The 16,222-nt window shown below is 52.4% G+C and overlaps 1 protein-coding gene across 5 annotated transcripts; it reads right to left on the bottom strand.

Moving 5' to 3' along the window:
* Nucleotides 1-296: 296 nt before the first annotated feature.
* Nucleotides 297-15,225, bottom strand: HDAC8 (histone deacetylase 8). Of its 5 annotated transcripts, XR_004359573.1 has the most exons (12): nucleotides 15,082-15,225; nucleotides 14,643-14,695; nucleotides 13,151-13,281; nucleotides 12,045-12,186; nucleotides 10,951-11,063; nucleotides 9,870-9,947; nucleotides 9,366-9,474; nucleotides 7,684-7,856; nucleotides 6,124-6,218; nucleotides 2,507-2,612; nucleotides 1,888-2,026; nucleotides 297-968 (listed from the first exon to the last, which is right to left on the bottom strand). XR_004359573.1 is itself a non-coding variant. In XM_032701756.1 (11 exons), exons 1-11 carry the CDS (start codon nucleotides 15,160-15,162, stop codon nucleotides 2,004-2,006), a joined length of 1,104 nt encoding a protein of 367 aa, XP_032557647.1. In that variant the 5' UTR covers nucleotides 15,163-15,225; the 3' UTR covers nucleotides 1,480-2,003. The 5 variants fall into 5 exon arrangements, 3 of the variants coding, with proteins under 3 accessions (XP_032557647.1, XP_032557649.1, XP_032557648.1); XM_032701756.1 differs by lacking the exon at nucleotides 297-968 and having other exon boundaries at nucleotides 1,480-2,026; XM_032701758.1 differs by lacking the exon at nucleotides 297-968 and having other exon boundaries at nucleotides 1,480-2,026; nucleotides 12,086-12,186; nucleotides 13,203-13,281; nucleotides 15,082-15,194.
* Between the last annotated feature and the right edge of the window lie 997 nt (nucleotides 15,226-16,222).

The raw sequence follows: 16,222 nt of genomic DNA, 5'->3' as shown, positions 1-16,222 counted from the left end.
ACTCGCCCGGATGGCCCCGCTTTCCGGGGCCAGCCGCCGCCGTCTGATTTATAGCGGCCAGTGAAGCTGGGCCGTCGGGCGAGCCGGTCGGGCAGGGAGGGGCGGACGGGGCGGGACAGCCCAGGGGGGCGGTGCTGGCACCGCCTGCCCCTCCGGCCCCCGGCCGGCCCCCGTGTCCCGCCCTTCTCGGCTGGGTTCCTCTGTGTCCTCCCGGTCTGGGATGGGACCCCACCTGGTCTCCCCCTGTCCAGGCTGGAACACGCTTGTAACACCTGTAGGGAACACCAGTGGGGTTCAGGTAGTGGCAGAGCTGCCAGGGCAACGAGGACTGGTGCCCTCAGCCAGCTGGAGAAGGGATTTGGGTGTGAGGGGGCTGTTTGTGGGGGCACTGGGGGCACCCTCCAAGCCTCCGTCCCCCCTTTTGCACTTTTCTTGTTTTGCACCGAGTTGAACTCCAATTGTCTCTCCACATTCGGAGATGAGGATGGGGATGGCAGAGGGGGTGCCTTACCCCATGGCTCAGTTTTCTCAGCTGTCTGTGTGTGGGCAACCTGCCTACAGGTCTCCCTGCACCTCACCTAAAGCCCATTTAGTACTGCAATGCTTGACACTTGTGGGGTTTCCTACTGTTTATTTTCCCAGTTCTGTTCCTGAAGCAGCTCCCACAGCTCACAGGGCAGTCTGCCTGGTGCAGGGACAGAGCATGTGGGGCCCTGAGGCTGGTCAGAGGAGGCAGCTGGCCAGCTTCTCTGCTCTCTCCTTCCTCACTTTTCCCCTGTCTGAACAGTCCCCAGGACACTGGAACCCTTTGCTGTGCTGGTGGCAGCACCAGCCTCCTGCCAGCAGTCACCACACAAGACTGGTCTCTCCCCATCACACCACACCACAGCAGGTGCCAAGGGAAGCGGAGAAGGGGGTCAGGAGTCATGGGAGCCACATCCTGCTGAACTCCCTCCACGCCAGATTTCCTGTTGTTTCAATCGGCAGAGAAAAACAAGAGAGCAAAACAAAGGCAAGGCCAGGCTGGGAGCCCCTTCATCTTGCTATTTATTCCAGTGTAATCTAATTAAAGCCACAGGAAATATGCTTTCCCACAGTGACTGGACATCTTAAAAAAATCCCAGCACAACAAAAGCTCCGTGGGCCAGGTCAATGAGGGGACAAGAGCAGCAGAGGCCAGGCTCTGTGGCCTGAGGCATCGGGAGAGATCTGCCCCGGATACCTCTGTACCTGTTTACCTGTTCCCTCGCTTAGATGCCTTGTGGTCACTCGCATGGGGCACTGGGGCATCTGGAGGTTCATCCAAGATCTCCTGGGATAGGAGCTGCCACACTGAATCTCCCTCCACACTCTGGAGAGGATCCCCAGGGTCTGGCCCCTCTGCACAGGATTTCAGGAACCCACCTTGCAGGGTGGGGGGGATGCTGTGGAAAAGAGCACTGGGCAAGGCAGGGTGGGTGCAGGAAGAAAGAAAAGGGCTGGAGGAATATTTCAAACATTTTATTTAAAAAAAATTCCCAGTTAAAAACACAGTGGCTGTGCCTTTCTGTGGGTAAGAGACACAGCCTGTGCCCCAGGCTGGCCCTCAGCTCTGCTTCCCGGGCGGGCAGCTCCGAGGCTGTGCCCCTGCCAGGAAGGTAACGTGGCTCTGGGCTCCAGCTGGGGAGGGCCTGAAGCTCTGAGCAGCCTCTCTCTTAAAAAAACATTTAAAATCAGTTGTGAGAACAAACTCTGTGGTGTTAAAAAAGGAAAGGGGAAGGAGCAAGGGAGGCTCTGCCAGCACTGGAAGGCTGTGGCTGGAGGGCCCACACTCCTGCCCGAGGAGAGCCACAGTGCTCGTGACCTGCAGCAGCTTTTCTTCTTAAAAGAGAAAAAAAATTAACCAACCAACAGTAATTTCTTCCAAATTTTCCCTGCAGCCACAAATTTCACCAGTTGCTCAGGTAAATACGCTGTCTTCCCCATGGGAAATGCTCTTGCAGAAACTGAGCCTTCCTCCTCTGCTAAACAACATGCTTCAGATTCCCTGCAAATAAAAGGAAGCAGGAGAGGTTTCACCTTATTTTAAGAGTTTTTTTACAGTGAGAACAATCACTGGAGTAAACTCCACAGGGACATGGTAGAGGCCTCAGTGTCAGAAGGTTTCAAGATGTGACTGGACAGAGTGCTAGATAATCTTGTCTAGCCTCCCTTTCCCACAAAAAGGTTGGACCAGGTGATCTTTGAAGTCCTTTAGAGCCTGGGCTGTTCCATGATTCCAGTAAGGACAAGGCCCTGTGCTCCTCTGCCCAGCTAGAGGGTATGGCTACAGGGACCCACAGCTCTGTATCACCAACCCTGAGAATCTCAAGGGAAGTAGGAGGCAGATGACTCTGTGCACTAATGAGCAGCCAAGTGAACAGGGTTCATTTTCTAGTCAGTGAGAAAGACTCCAGTGAGCTCTTCTGAAGCCCTCTCTAAAAGGACCTGGAAGCCCAAAGCAGGAGTGTTGGCTTGGACAACTCACCTTTGATAGAGTTCAGAATTTCTTGAATTCTCTGTGGCTCGTTGCGGTCTGGTCTGCAGCTTGGGGTGATCTCCAACACATAATCAGGACCATACTCTGTGAAGAACTGGAGGGAAGAGGAGGGGAGAGTCAGCAGAGAGGCCTCTGGTGGCTGAGGCTGGGGGCAGGGTTCTCTGTGGGTACCTGTTTGGAAAAAGGCAAAAAACAGTTTCTCCAGCTAAGGGCCACATGTGGCTTCACGACATCAAGATGGTGCTTCTGCAGTGTCTGTGCCCACCTGGAGTTTTCAACCACTTGGGAAGTTCAAGGGCTTGGGAAGCAGAGCCCAATGGTGCAGCCAAAAGCAGTCAAGTGTCTATCCCAGTGTTTAATTTGGGAAAGCTGTTGACATTCATTTTACACATGATTAACCTGATTTTTTAGTCAACAAAATTCAAGTGCTACCTATTCTACTGAATAATGCCAGACCTGACAACAAGTACTATGCCAACAGCAAAAAATTAGGCATCTTACAGAAGTCCACATTCTGTTCCTGATTTTAGGACAAACAGTTCACTGGTGGAACCTGCTGTGATGGGACCGTGACTCATGGCACCATCAGCACTAGATGTTCAAGGAATTCTATGCTGGTCTTTCCAGACATCCTCAGACTATTTAAACACCATTACACTGATGCTCAGTCAAATGTTTCTGGGTCTCCAAACCACAGCTGTCTTGTTTTCAAGCCCTTCTCTACAAACTTGTGGACAAAAAAAAAAAAAAACCAAAATGACCAAAAGACCTCCAGGTTTCTGAATACTGTCTTTCTTTCATAGTAACTTGATTTCAAGACCTGGAGCTGTCAAGAACATCCCCAAGCCCCTCAAGGCTTTAGGAGAAGCAAAGTGCTGAATATGACTGTGTGGAATTTGGCCCATCATTACTAAAAGCGTTTGCCAGACCTGGAGACTGATGGAACAGCACAGCCCAGACACCTCACAGCCAGTGCTTCAGCAACAATCTGTCCCAGGCCACAAACTCTCAGGAGTTTCCTTCAGGAGGTGAGCAGAGCCCTGTGGCTGGACAGCAGGAAAGCAGTGGTGGGACTGCCTTTAAGCTGCTCACAGTCAGGAATTCTGCACTGACCTCAAAAAGCTGGCAGCTCAGTTTCCATGTTTCGTGTTACTCAGAATGGGAATTCCTATTTAAAGCAAAGAAAACATGAGATCAGGAAGTACCAACCTTTGTTCCTGTGCACAGGCACTGATAAGCTATTAAACCACCAGTGGTTCTTTGCTAGAAGCAGCAGGAAAAAAGCCCTGGGAATCTGACAAAAAGACATCAGCCCTGTGTGCACACAAATCCATCCACATACAGTGAAAGCTCATGCTGCCTCCCCTTCAATTATTCCCTAGCTGTGTAAATATTTCATTCCCAGTGGCCTCCAAACCTCTTCCTTCGTGGCTTTTCCCCCCACCAAACCTGCTTCTACCAGTTTACCTTAAAAATGCCAACAGCAAAATGCAGGGAGCCTGGAGCATCACATGGGAAGGTTACAGAGGCTAAAATATACTCATGAGAAGGACTCTAAAATGTGCCAAACCATTCAGCTATACCTTCTCTGGGAGATTCTGTTGGGAAGCTCTGTAGGATTAATGCAAGGTGAAGATGTCTCATCCTTAATCATAGAGAACAGGCTGCATCTCAAAGTGCTGGCCTGGAACCTGCCCTAGCCAGGTAAGGAACAATGTTACCTTAGACTGCTTCCATCTACAGGAAAAAAAAAAAGCCTTCTCTAAATACAGTGACTCATGGAGCGAGAGAAGGGAACAGAAGAATTCCCATCAAAGTGAAGTGAATACATACTCATGCACTTCTTCCCCTGAAAATCTGAGGTTTGTAAGGTTTAAGCACATTTGTCAAGTCAAAAATCCAGGAGCAGACATAGGAATCTGGAGTAAGACAATGGCAAAGCACTGCCTGGCATCTGACTGCTCTCTTGTCATGCTCTGATGCAAGATGAGCCCATTAGAAAAGACAGAAAGTGGATTTTAGGATCAGTAAATGTTGGAGCAAGATGGGCTATGGCTCACAAGGACGATGTTTAAGTATTATTTGAAACTGTCCTCCAAAAAAACATTCCAACCATCTTACTGCCTTTTGCTCTGACCCCTGTGAGAGGCAGACTTGCCTTTGTTTACACAGGGCTTTCCTGGTTCACTCTGTGGCTTTTCAAACAGAGCCAAGTATGGATGTGTCCCTTTCCATGCTTCAGAGGAAGAGCTGGAATGCAGGCAGGCAGTAGGAGGGCCCCAAATGCAGTGCACAGCACACAGACACCCACAGGGGAAGGCAGCTGCACCCTGGGCACTGAACTGCTTCATGGAGTTTGCCTTCTCCACAGGAGTCACCCAGCAAACATCTGGACAAGCACTCCCATGGTACCTTAGCATGAAGAGCCCCAGACCACACCTCTGCTGTTCTCAGCTGGATGTTGAGTGTGTGGGGCCATGTGCTGCCCATCGTGCAGAGGCTACTGAACCATGTTCTCGTGCCCCTGAACACCACAGAGGTCTCAGGAAAGCAGGCAGGGAGCTGCACCAGCACACTGTCACTGTGCTCTCCACAGTGACCTCTGCCCATACCTAAAGCATCAGGACCTTCTTGTTTCCTTATTACAGGCATCCTATCCCAGTTTCTTATTACAGAGGCATCTCCCTCTGCTAAGGACCTATGTGCATGTGCCATTGGATATGGGTATTTCTGACTCTGTTGTGTCCCAAAGCCAGGTTCAGCAGCAGGAGAGACTGATACCTATATATCACAGCCTCCATCAGAAATCCTACTTGTTTTGGTGCTCCTGAGAAGCAGAAGGTTCCCACACATGGAGGAACACTCTCTCTTGGGAAAGATGCACAACATGATCCACTACAAGCTGGTCCATACTGGCACAGAGTGTGCATATCCCCTCAAGGGTGAGAGGGTGCTGGATCTCAAACTCCTGCTTTTGGTGTGCCAACACCTGGGCCATTCCTCCCCAGAACACAGAGTAATGTGTTGTACAGCTGAACCACAGCCCCAAGGTGGGAGGGCTTCCCGGGTCCCTGGCAGGGTAGTCTTCCAAGAAACTCTTCCATGAGTTTCATCAACCAACTGGCATTCCCATGTCAGGGGAAACAGATTCACTAGAGAGAAATTAATTCACACTGTCCTGCCCCACTCAAGACATGAAAAGCACCAGCAGTGGCACTGAGACAGCACCTGGCTCCACAGCCAAAGCTTCAAAGCTGCACCTGGTCCTTTCTGTATGTTGATAAAAGCAGGGTTAAAATTCAAAGCCTTGAGAAAGGCAAAAGTACATGCACATCCTAAAGAGCTCTTTGAGCAACTGGTGGCTCCCTCCACCCATCCTCTCTGTAACCATCAGAGACTGAAGTTTATCGGTTCCTGAGATCCCTCACAGAAAGCTGCAGCCTCTGCTTTTGGGCACAAGCACCCACCATGCTGCTGGGATAGGGTGGTACTGTTACAGGAGTGTCTCCACAAAACAGGACTAAGTGGCAAGGACGCTGTGTGGATTATTAGGTGGAATGACTGGCTCTTCTGCAAAGAGAAGGGAGGGTTTTTCACAGCATTACCTCGTGATCGGGGATCTCCGAGGACAGTGTTCTCCCGAGGATCACCCCAGTCAAGTATGTCCAGCAGCGAGCTGTGTTGGCAAGGTTGTAACCTCCTGTTTCCAGCAAGAATTGGGATTTTGAGGGGGAAGAGTGGGGAAAGGGAAGAGAGAGGGAAAGATTTTAGTGGAAAGAACAAACTGTGGAGGCAATGTGCACAGTTCACATGAACTCAGCTTATTTCATCCACTCAAGCTGTGCCCAAAATCTGCATTTTGCACCTGCTGGCTACACGAGGCCAGATCCAAATGACACTGTGTGCAAGAGCAGACCTCTCAAACTGAACCCCAGTTACACCTGGTGGGGCAGAGGTCGGTCCTTCAGCCACCATCTCAGACCCAGCATGAGCTCCCAGCCCCATGTGCTGGACTCTCTCCTGGCAACAAGGAGAGGTGCCCACATGTAGCAGGGAGGGAAGTGCAAGGGCTGCAGCAGAAACAGGGGCTTCCTGCTTTTTAATGCCAGCCTTAGACCCAAACCCCAAAATACACAAGAAACTCAGGTAAGGTTTTTTTTCAGGAAAGATGACTAGAATAGTAAAGAGAGAGAAACACATTGACAAGACAGGGAGACTGTATTTTTCAACATTCCCCTCTGTTTGGGTTGGTTGTTGTGGGGGCTTTTCCTGCTTTTTTTTTACTCCTTCCCCACTTCCCACTTCAAATGCTTCCACACTCTGCAGTGGTGGGACACTGCTTTGGTATTTTCAAGAGTGACAAATAGTTGTCCCTCATTTTTTGACAAAAGTTTTGGGGGTTTTTGTCTGAAAGGTGACATCCACAGCATACCCACAGACAGGCCACAGCAGGATTGAACACTCATAACCTTTCCAAAACAAAGAGCATCAGGCACATCAAATTTTAGGTGTAACATGCTATACCTGATTTCCCCCATCTCAAAAAGGACAGCAGCTAGAGCTGATCTGGCTCTAGGTATGGAGCTCTCCCTGGCACACAGTGGCTTTTGTTGTTCTGAAATGCTCTGTTACAAAAAGCCTGTCCTGTGCTCTCCCCACTGGACAGGCAGCTGGTTATGCAGCACAGCAGAAATAAGTCCACCTTAGCTTTCACTGGGTATCAGAACCCTGCTGTACTTTGCAGGCAGCCAGTCCTGGTCCCAAGCCCCTGCTTGAATCTAAACGAAACCATTCTTTGCGAGGTGCCAAAAGTAGGTTTGGGAACATAGTGCTCACTTTTAAGGAGAAGCACTGGAAGGCTGATCAGCAGAGATGGGAATCAGAGGTGCCACTGAGAAGTCACAATCAGTTTGTTGGCCTTTCCTCTTCTCCAGAGGAGCCATGCAGCTTTTAATAAGATGTGAGAGTCAGGATTGAGACTTTCACCTGTCAGTATCAAGGATTTCAGGCGTGAGGACACAGTACTGTACCATGGCATGCCCTCCTGACACTGCCCAGCAGTCACCCTGCTAAACCCCGGCCAGTGCCGAGCCCAAGGACAGGCACTCGAGGAAGCGTCGCGGGAGGACAAATGTGTTTCTCTGAGACCAGCAGGACACACTCACCTCCTCCCAGCACGAGAGTCGCTAGCTGCCACTGCAGGACATACTTGAGGCACTTGCCCACTCCCTCGGGCGTCATGTTGAAGGAGCACATGGGGTCCCCAGCGATGGTGTCGGCCCCCAGCTGCAGCACGACCGCGTCGGGGTTGAAGGCGGCGTACACCTCCTTCAGCACGCTGTGGAGAGGGGCAGCACTGGGGGTTAATGCCACAGGGATGCTGGTAGCACAGCTCTGGTCCCTCAGATCCACCAATGCCTCTCGGGGTTTCTGCATTCTCTGCTTCCGCCCAGCTTGTACCAGTTACACTCCCTCTGCTCCCAGTTAGCCTTCTGCCCCCACTGCTCTCCCACAGCAAGTTTAGCTCTCAGAGAACTTATCACCGGGCTGATGAAGGCAAAAGCACCACTGATAACGTTGGGGAGGGGGACCTAGTCCTCATCAGCTTATGGTAGCATCACACTCCACATTTCCACTGGCTGCTCTTTGGCTGCAAGACAAATCCAGAGGCTTTTCTCTCCTCTGAAGTTCGCGGTGAAGATCAGGCAAAACAACAATCCTGAACTCTCAGACATCTCTCACTGAGAGACAGGACAAACAGAGGAAGGCTCTGGCTAGGTTCTCACTCTCCTCTCTCTTATGTGGCTCCTGAGGCAAAAACACAAGGAAAAGCTCTGTGCAAAGTGTAGTCAGCCTGCATTGGAGGGAGCCCTGTGCTTCAAGCCCACCACAGTTTTGGGAAGCACAGGCAATCACCCTCAGACAATCAGACATCCACAGTCAGGCCCATGACTGCCTCCCCGCCCGGACAGAACTCAAAATCTCTTTGTAGGAGCTTTGGTTATACACAGCTTGTAATCTAGGCAGGTTATGATGTCCTTCAGCTGTGAAGGCATGCAGCAGGTTCCTCCCGACCAGGCTCCTGGTCAGCCCTTTCAGCCCCTAGAGCTGCTTTTTGGAAGCATGTTTCCCGGCAGAAAGAGGGCTGTTCTACCCCAGCAGTGGCAAGCATCAACAAGCTAGCAGGAGGCATGGCCTCCACATGACTGCCCTACAAGTCTGGAGAGGTTTCAGCCCTCAAGTGTTAGAGCTGAGAGGTGGATGTGCTACTGTGTCCTGCAGCCTGGTGCTGAGGCTCCTCTCCCCTGGAAAAGAACAAGCCTTGCAGCCCAGTTTTGACAAGGGCAACAGTTTGTGAGGCCCATCACCAGCTGAGTGACAGAGGAGCCTGCCAGGAGGCAGCTCCATCACTATCACATGTTCAGCCTTCAGCCTTTCACTCTTCCAGCATGGACAGAGGGTACTTGGAAAACACTTTTAGCTAAGCCCCAAGCATATGTCCCACAGAATGTCAGGATTCAGTGCACTTATTTGAAGGAAAAACATCTAGCCCTAAGTCCACAGCTAAAAAATACTTGTGCCTTCTCAGTCTCTGCTTAGACACACAAGGCTGACCTGTGGCAGAGACTCTCCAGCCACCCACAAACGTCTCTGTATATTCAGTTTGCTTAAGAACCTGGACAAGACCTCTGAGAACTCTTACGATCCATGCTCACTGCAATCAAAGGGTGCAAGAGGGGAAGGGGCATGCCTTAAGAAAGGACTGTAATTAAAAGTAGTAAGCTGCATAGTGTCTTATTCTCTAAAATCCCATCCAAGTAAGATGTACTGGAGCAAGAGGGCTTACGTTTCACAGATCTGGTAATATTTCTCATCCTGAATGCCATCTTGAATGGGCACATTCACGCTGTAATAGCGACCTTTCCCCAGGCCAACATCTGTCACATCACCAGTGCCTGCGCAACAGAAACACCCTGATTACGAGGGAAAGCAGAGGAGCTGCAAGAGAGAGATGTGTGGGATTTCTCAGAGGAGAGCTGAAAGCCAGGACCTTCGGCACACTAATGGAGAAGTCCACTTGCCACCACCAAGAAAGGAGGGTGGGAGGGACCCAGTTCTCTCCTCTGCCCAGTTCTGCCATGCAGAGTCGAAGGGGCTCTGCCCAGAGCTCAGTCACAACCACAAAGGTGGAAACACCAAACATGTAGCTCCCTGCTCCTTCCTTTTTCTGGGTTGAGAGGAGAGGGAGCAAGACATCTCTTCTGGACACCAGGGATGGGACTTGCATCACTGGTGAGGCCCCAGCAAAGGCATGAACCAAATGAGCACAAATCTCACATGTTCAACTTGCCTGGAAAAAATCCTGGTGAAAACTTGTGCAGAGAAACAGTCATGACTTTCGAGGTGAAACTAAAGGCATCTTCAACTCCTACCAGGAAAGAAAAAACAGCTTTCATGCACCATTCATATAAATGACAGAGCCTGAACACACAAACAGAGCTGCTTGATAAACATGGGGCAGCAAGCAGAGCAGGAGCAGCATGAGCGAAGCAGAAATGCAGATGTGGCTCCATAAATCCATTCTCGATTCACAGAGACCTGAGTTCAACTGCAGCAAAGGTCACGACTGAAATGAATTTGGCAGGTCTCATGCTAATCAGTACTGAACAGACCTCGATACCTCACGTCAGTGCCCAGGGCAGCAGCACTCGCCTGCGCTGCTCGGCCTGCGAGGCTGGGAGAGGGATCCGAGCAGGGCTGCCTTGGCCAGAGCTTGGCTCTGATTAGAACCAGTGCTACCGGGCTCTCTCGCTTTTTCTCAGTGCTGCTGCGGTTCAACATGCCTTTTCTGTTCCTTAAAGACACATTAAAATAGTGGGGGTGGGGGGAGGGAAAAAGAAGTAACGGGAAACTTAAGAGAAACCAAATGCAGGGAGAAAACAGAGCAAAATGAAACACACCATAAAATTTAGAAGAGCGGGAAATGTTAAATGGTGCTGAAATCGTGGCCCTGAAGGAGAGAGCAGTTTCAGAAAGGCCAGCTCTGGCTTTAGTTTTATAGCATCAAGCCTTCTTTTAAAAGCACCGTTTACTACTGGCTGCTTCCCTCTTGCACTGGAGCATTAAACAATTAAACCCTGTCAGCAACTGCTCTGCCAGAATGGGAGACTAGGACAACACTGTCTGTTGCTTTAGGTACAAGACTCCTGCCCAGACCCTCAAGAGAGGTCTGAACAGCAACATCTGAAGGGCAACTTCACAAAACAGGACAAGGCAGAAATGGATTGAGTGAACTCAACTGCACTGAAAGGAGGCAAAGCCACAGCTGTGGCAGCACATAAAGTTCTGCTGCGCCAACAGGCCTTAACTTCTCCCGTTCCTCCCCCTGGGTCTGTGCAGCTGTGCTGTCTGCAGCCTTTGCTGGGCCTTACCATCCCCATGATGCAAATCCAAATCGATATAAAGCACACGGTCAAATTTCTGGCGCAGCCGCAGGATCCCCAGGACGGCATCATTCAGGTAACAGAAGCCAGAAGCTTCATCCCTGTGAAAACAATGTCCATGACACTGAACGTTGCCAATGCAGTCACCACCAGTCTCGCTGCTGACACCCTGACTTTGCAAGTCTCCACCTCACAGGGGCACAGAGGGGGACGAGAACCCAGCTCGCACACCACTGTTACACCTTCAGAGGTCCTCTGCCAGGTCAGAAAAGTCACTGGAGCAAGGAGAGGCATCTGCACATCCATGTTCAAGCTCTCAGGGTTAGACACGGGGTTCATGCAAATTCCTGGGGCTCCCCAGGGACACAGAATAGCACTGTGAAGGCCAGTTGGCTGTGGACAAGGAAGACGTACTGTCTTGTCTGCACTGCAGACAGGCCCCATGTTTTGGGAGATGGGGGACACAAGTTAAATAAAACATACATCCATGGAAAATGGGATGGAAACAAATTATTTTACCATCACAGAACCGCAGAATTTGGGATCAAAACTTTTACTTCCTCTCCTGTTGTGCTGGAAGATCATTATTGATGTTAGAGTTCAGAGCAAACAGCCTCCCATGGAGTGTAGGGAAACCCAAGGTCAATCTTGCACCTTTTCAAACCTCTTATTAAGAAACCAAAAGAGCCACGCAAAACAATTTGGCCAACATGTTGCCACATTCCCATTGTGTTCCAAGCTGCATCAATCATTTGACTCTCCACAGTGCTTCTCTATGGACCTCACAAAATCCCTTCTCACTTGAACTGCCAGAGATAACCAACTATCAAGGAATGGCGGGACATCTGTGAGTATACCCGCTCCAGACCCTCCCTGCAGTCCATGTCAGCAACAGCACTGGGCAGTGACTGGCCTCCTCTCAGGCCTCTGCCCTGCCCTCTCTACCTTCTGCCTTCCCTCACACCTTGCTTTCTCTCCCAGCTGGATCGCCGCACCCTGAGGGTTCGCAGGGGAGCCGGGAGCTAGGAAGCGGGGTTCAGACACCAGGTGAGAAAACACAAGGGAAGAGATTGTTTTCTTACTTCTTTGCATGATGCCACCCTCCAGGCCAGTTAATTGCTACCTTGCACTTGCCGTCCAGCAGGCACTGGGCTGCAGTGATGGTGGCTCCTCCCACGGCCGCCGCATACTCAAAGATCCCTTCAGTGGCTGGACAGTCATAACCTGCAGGTAAAAGTCCAGGTAAGAGTCCACATGTCAGACACAACAGGCCTTTTCCTCCAGGGGAAGCACATTCCTTTTGTTTGAGCCATCTTCTTTAAGTGTGGCTCTGACCTTCTGTTCCAAACACAATGCCAAAGCCATGGCACAAACCCTCACAACAGCTGTCAGCTTTGGACTCACACAGCAGATTCAGGGGGCCTGAGTAGGAATAAAGTTGTGGTGGGTTTGCGTGGTAAGGTGTTCACAGTGGTAAGAAGTTCACAGCTTCAGGGGTGGCTTCTGTGAGCAGCCACCAGGAGCTGCCCCCATGTTGGACAGAACTCCAGGACAGACCTGCCTCTGGGCAAGGCTGAGCCCATCAGCACTGCGGGCAGAGCCTGTGGGAGAACATATCAAACAAAGGGCAAAAACCATGGTGCAGCACCTGGGAGAGAGGTGAGAGCCTGTGAAAGAAACTACCCTGCAGGCCCCAAAGTCAGCAGGAAAGGAGGGGCAGGAGGTGCTCCAGGCACTGGAGTTCCTGCAGCCCATGGTACAGACCACAATGAGGCAGCTGTGCCCCTGCAGCCCGTGGAGGTCCACGATGGAGCAGAGATGGCCCTGCAGCCCCTGGAGGACCCTATGTCCCAGAAGCAGGGGAGTGTGCCTGAACGAAGCTGTAACTCCATGGAAGGGAACCACGCTGCAGCAGGTTTGCTGGCAGGACCTGTGACTCTGCAGGGGACCCATGCTGGAACAGCTTATTCCTGAAGGACTGACCCCATGGAAAGGGACCCACACTGGAGCAGTTCCTGAAGGACTGGTTCCATGGAAAGGGACCCATGCTGGAACAGCTTGTTTCTGAAGGGCTGACCCCATAGAAGGGACCCACTCCTGAGCTCACCACTCTAACTGCAGCTGCAGCAAAAAAAGCATCCTGGTCCTGACACTCAGCTAAGCTCTCGCTGAAGACACACGTCCTTACCCAGTCCATACTCCACAGACTCCGGATGGTCATCATCCCCCTCCTCACTGACCTTCTGCAGGTGCTGCAGGTAAGCATCTGTGTGGAAACTTGCCATCTCCTCCATGGAGGCCACTTTTGGCTTGACTATCCTAGGCAGAGAGGAGGAAGGGAGCATGTCAGGACAAGAGGGCCTAGGGTTTGGCTGGAATGCTCAGCTTTAGCTTTAACCTAGAAGCCTTCTTTTGGCAGCTACTGTGGTAAAAGCAAACAAAAATCCCTCTTTTTCTCGCACCAGACTGCCACTCCAGTGAGCAAACATCCAGCTGAGCTGGCCTTGACTCCAGCGTGGCACTGCCTGCTATGCCCAGCCCAGGGAAGAACACCTACAGGTGCTGCCTGCACTAATCTTCCTATTTTGCTTCAAGTGTTTTTCCCCCTTTTCTGTATGTTCTCCCAGTACGAGCAATGCCCAGTGGATCCAACATTCTGGTTACACACAGAGGCACTAACAGAGGGAAAAGTTCAGTCCCAGCTGCTGCAGCAGGACCTCACCCTGCCAGGTCAGGAGCTGGACAGCACTTCTCAAGTGCTCTGACCTACACCTGCATCAAAGCAGAGACCATTGCTGTTCCCAGCACCTTCCTGGGTTTGGGTGCTTTGCAGTCTGCCTAAACAAATCCTGCAACACACTGAACCCTCCCCAAATCTCAGACACTGGGGGCACACATGGGCAGCACAGCATAGGAAAGAATGGGAAGACCACAGGAAACTCCCAGCTCTAGGCTGGTCCCAGTGCCAGGTACTTCCCAGTCCCTGGCAAGGCAAACAGCCCTTCAGGTCTGCTAGATGATGGCACCTGCAGCCAGGTACCAAGCACACTCTGCCAAAATGGTAAGAAAAAAAAATTCTTTAAAAAAGAAGTCCCAATAGGACCTTCTGGCCCTGCTGAACTGGAGCATGGGATTTTTTTTTAAGAACATAAGAGAGGCTGAGCTAAGCCTTTTATTCCCTTCATATGCTCCAGTGTCAAAAGCTAAATGAAGCAGGAGGGATATCACTCTTCTGCCCCAGGTTTCACCTTGTCTTCTCTCCTGAACAGCCCCAAGACCTCACAAGAAGTCCCCCAGATCAATCACGACACAGCAAAACAACAAGGTCCCTCTCTGTATCAGCACTGACTGAGCAGTGCATCTGGAGCAGCACCAAGGTTGTCACCCTGCTCCGAGCCCCAAGCCTGGGGGTGACAGATGCTCTGCAGAGAAGGCACAAGAAAAATCTGTGCTCCACCAGACCAGGAGAGTAACCACAAATTACACCTTCCACCGTGTCCACATAGCAAAACAAGCATTTTCCTTAGATCCTTAGAAATACACACTGTGTAGATTCCTTAGAAATACACACTGTGGGGGCTCCCTGCCAGCAGGGACAGCGTGAAACCTGAAGTTACTCAGCACCTTCCAAACCTCAGCGGAGAAGAAAACATCCCTTCACAGAAGACGGGAGCACTTACTTCATCTGGTCGAGCAGGCAATACGCCTCAATCAACGAATGCACCATGCTGGCCTAAAGAGAAGAGTACATCTGTGAGAGCAGGAGACACAAGGGCAGCAACAGGGGGCATGGGGGGGCCCAAGGAAGGACTCGCAGCCTTGGCTGCGACTGTGACTGTGGCTGTGACTCCCCCCAGCAGCGGCTCTCCGGGCACGGCTGGAGCCGGGCAGGGCATCCCTGGGGTGCGTGATGGGCCTCCCGGTGTCCCGGGCAGAGGCACAGCCGGGGAAGGGAAGCGCAGCGCTTCAGTGTCGCTGTCACGGCGCTGCCAGGGGCGGTGTGAGGGCACAGACAGGCCCCCCACACACTCCTCTCGCCGGGGCCGCCCGTTCCCCGTTCCCCGCTCCCTCCCGCCGTGCCGGGCCCCCCCGCCCCGCCACCCCCGGCGCCGCGCTGACCCGCTTGGGCACTTTGCAGAGGGAGTCGCAGAGCTCCACGTACTCCGGGCTGTACACGTAGACCGGCGGCGCCGCCGCCATCGAGGCCCACACGGCCGGGGCCGGGGCGCAGCAGCACGGGCGGTTCCGGCCCCGCGGCTCGCCGGGAGCTGTAGGCCCGCCCCGCCGCCCTCCCTCCCTCCCTCCCAGCCAGGCCGGGCAAGGACAGGCCGCATACGCTGTTAGAGACGTTTTTATTGGGGCCCCCACGCGGCTCGGGGTGGTGTCTATTGTCTAAAAACGTAGTAATTGTCATTAGAAAAGGACTGAGCCCTGCACGCACCGCCCGCCCGGCTCGAGGTGCCCGAGCCCCACCGAGCCCCGGCAGCTCCCACCGGGCTTCCCGAGCCGGAGGGAGGAGCCGGGCTGGGGCTCGGCCCTATCAAGGCTCCTCTGCCCGGGGCAGGGGTCACGGTGGGAGGGATCAGCAACACGTACACAGCAGCCGCTGCCTCGAGAGACATCCCCCGCCCTCCGGCTTTGAGGCCAAACCAATCTCTGGAGATCAAAAACCACAGAAACACACACAGGAAAACGTCTGGCTCTGGGGCCACCCCAGGGAGCGCGGCGGGCAGCGTGGGCAGAGCACGGTGTTGGCACGGGGCACAGGCACTGTCACCCTCCCAGCTCAAGAGGCAAGTTGAGCTGGTGACACTCTCAGAAGGACCTCTGCTGGGGCATCCACCTGGCACAGACCATGTCCTGTGCTTGCCACAGTGGATGTGGCCACCCTGGCAGAGTTCCCAGGAGAACATGCAGCCATCCAGGCCTCTGGGTGCAGGGAGTGCCAGTGCCTTTCCCTGGAAACGATGGCAGTGGTGAGAAAAGCTGTGTTCAGTGTGACCAAGGGGACAGTGATCTGCTCAGCTTTGGGGCTGAGCTATGAGGACGTAGAAAGGTTAAGGAGCAGAAGGGAGTCTGAGAGAGAGGCTAGTGGAACCAGGCTCTGCCCTCCTTGGCAGAAACAGGAACAGCCACCCGAAAATACACAGGTTCAAGCAGATCCTGCATCCTCCCCTGCCAGGTGAAGGCAGGAATAGAGGAAAGGAGTGGGTGGAGGCAAATCCCCTCCTTGCCCACGTTGCCTCTCCTTGTGACTCTG

The sequence above is a fragment of the Chiroxiphia lanceolata genome, chromosome 14 (genome assembly GCF_009829145.1).
Source record: "Chiroxiphia lanceolata isolate bChiLan1 chromosome 14, bChiLan1.pri, whole genome shotgun sequence".
Taxonomy (NCBI): Eukaryota; Metazoa; Chordata; class Aves; order Passeriformes; family Pipridae; genus Chiroxiphia; species Chiroxiphia lanceolata.
Note: the sequence above shows the minus strand (reverse complement) of the source record. Positions and strands in the feature narration are given on the sequence as shown.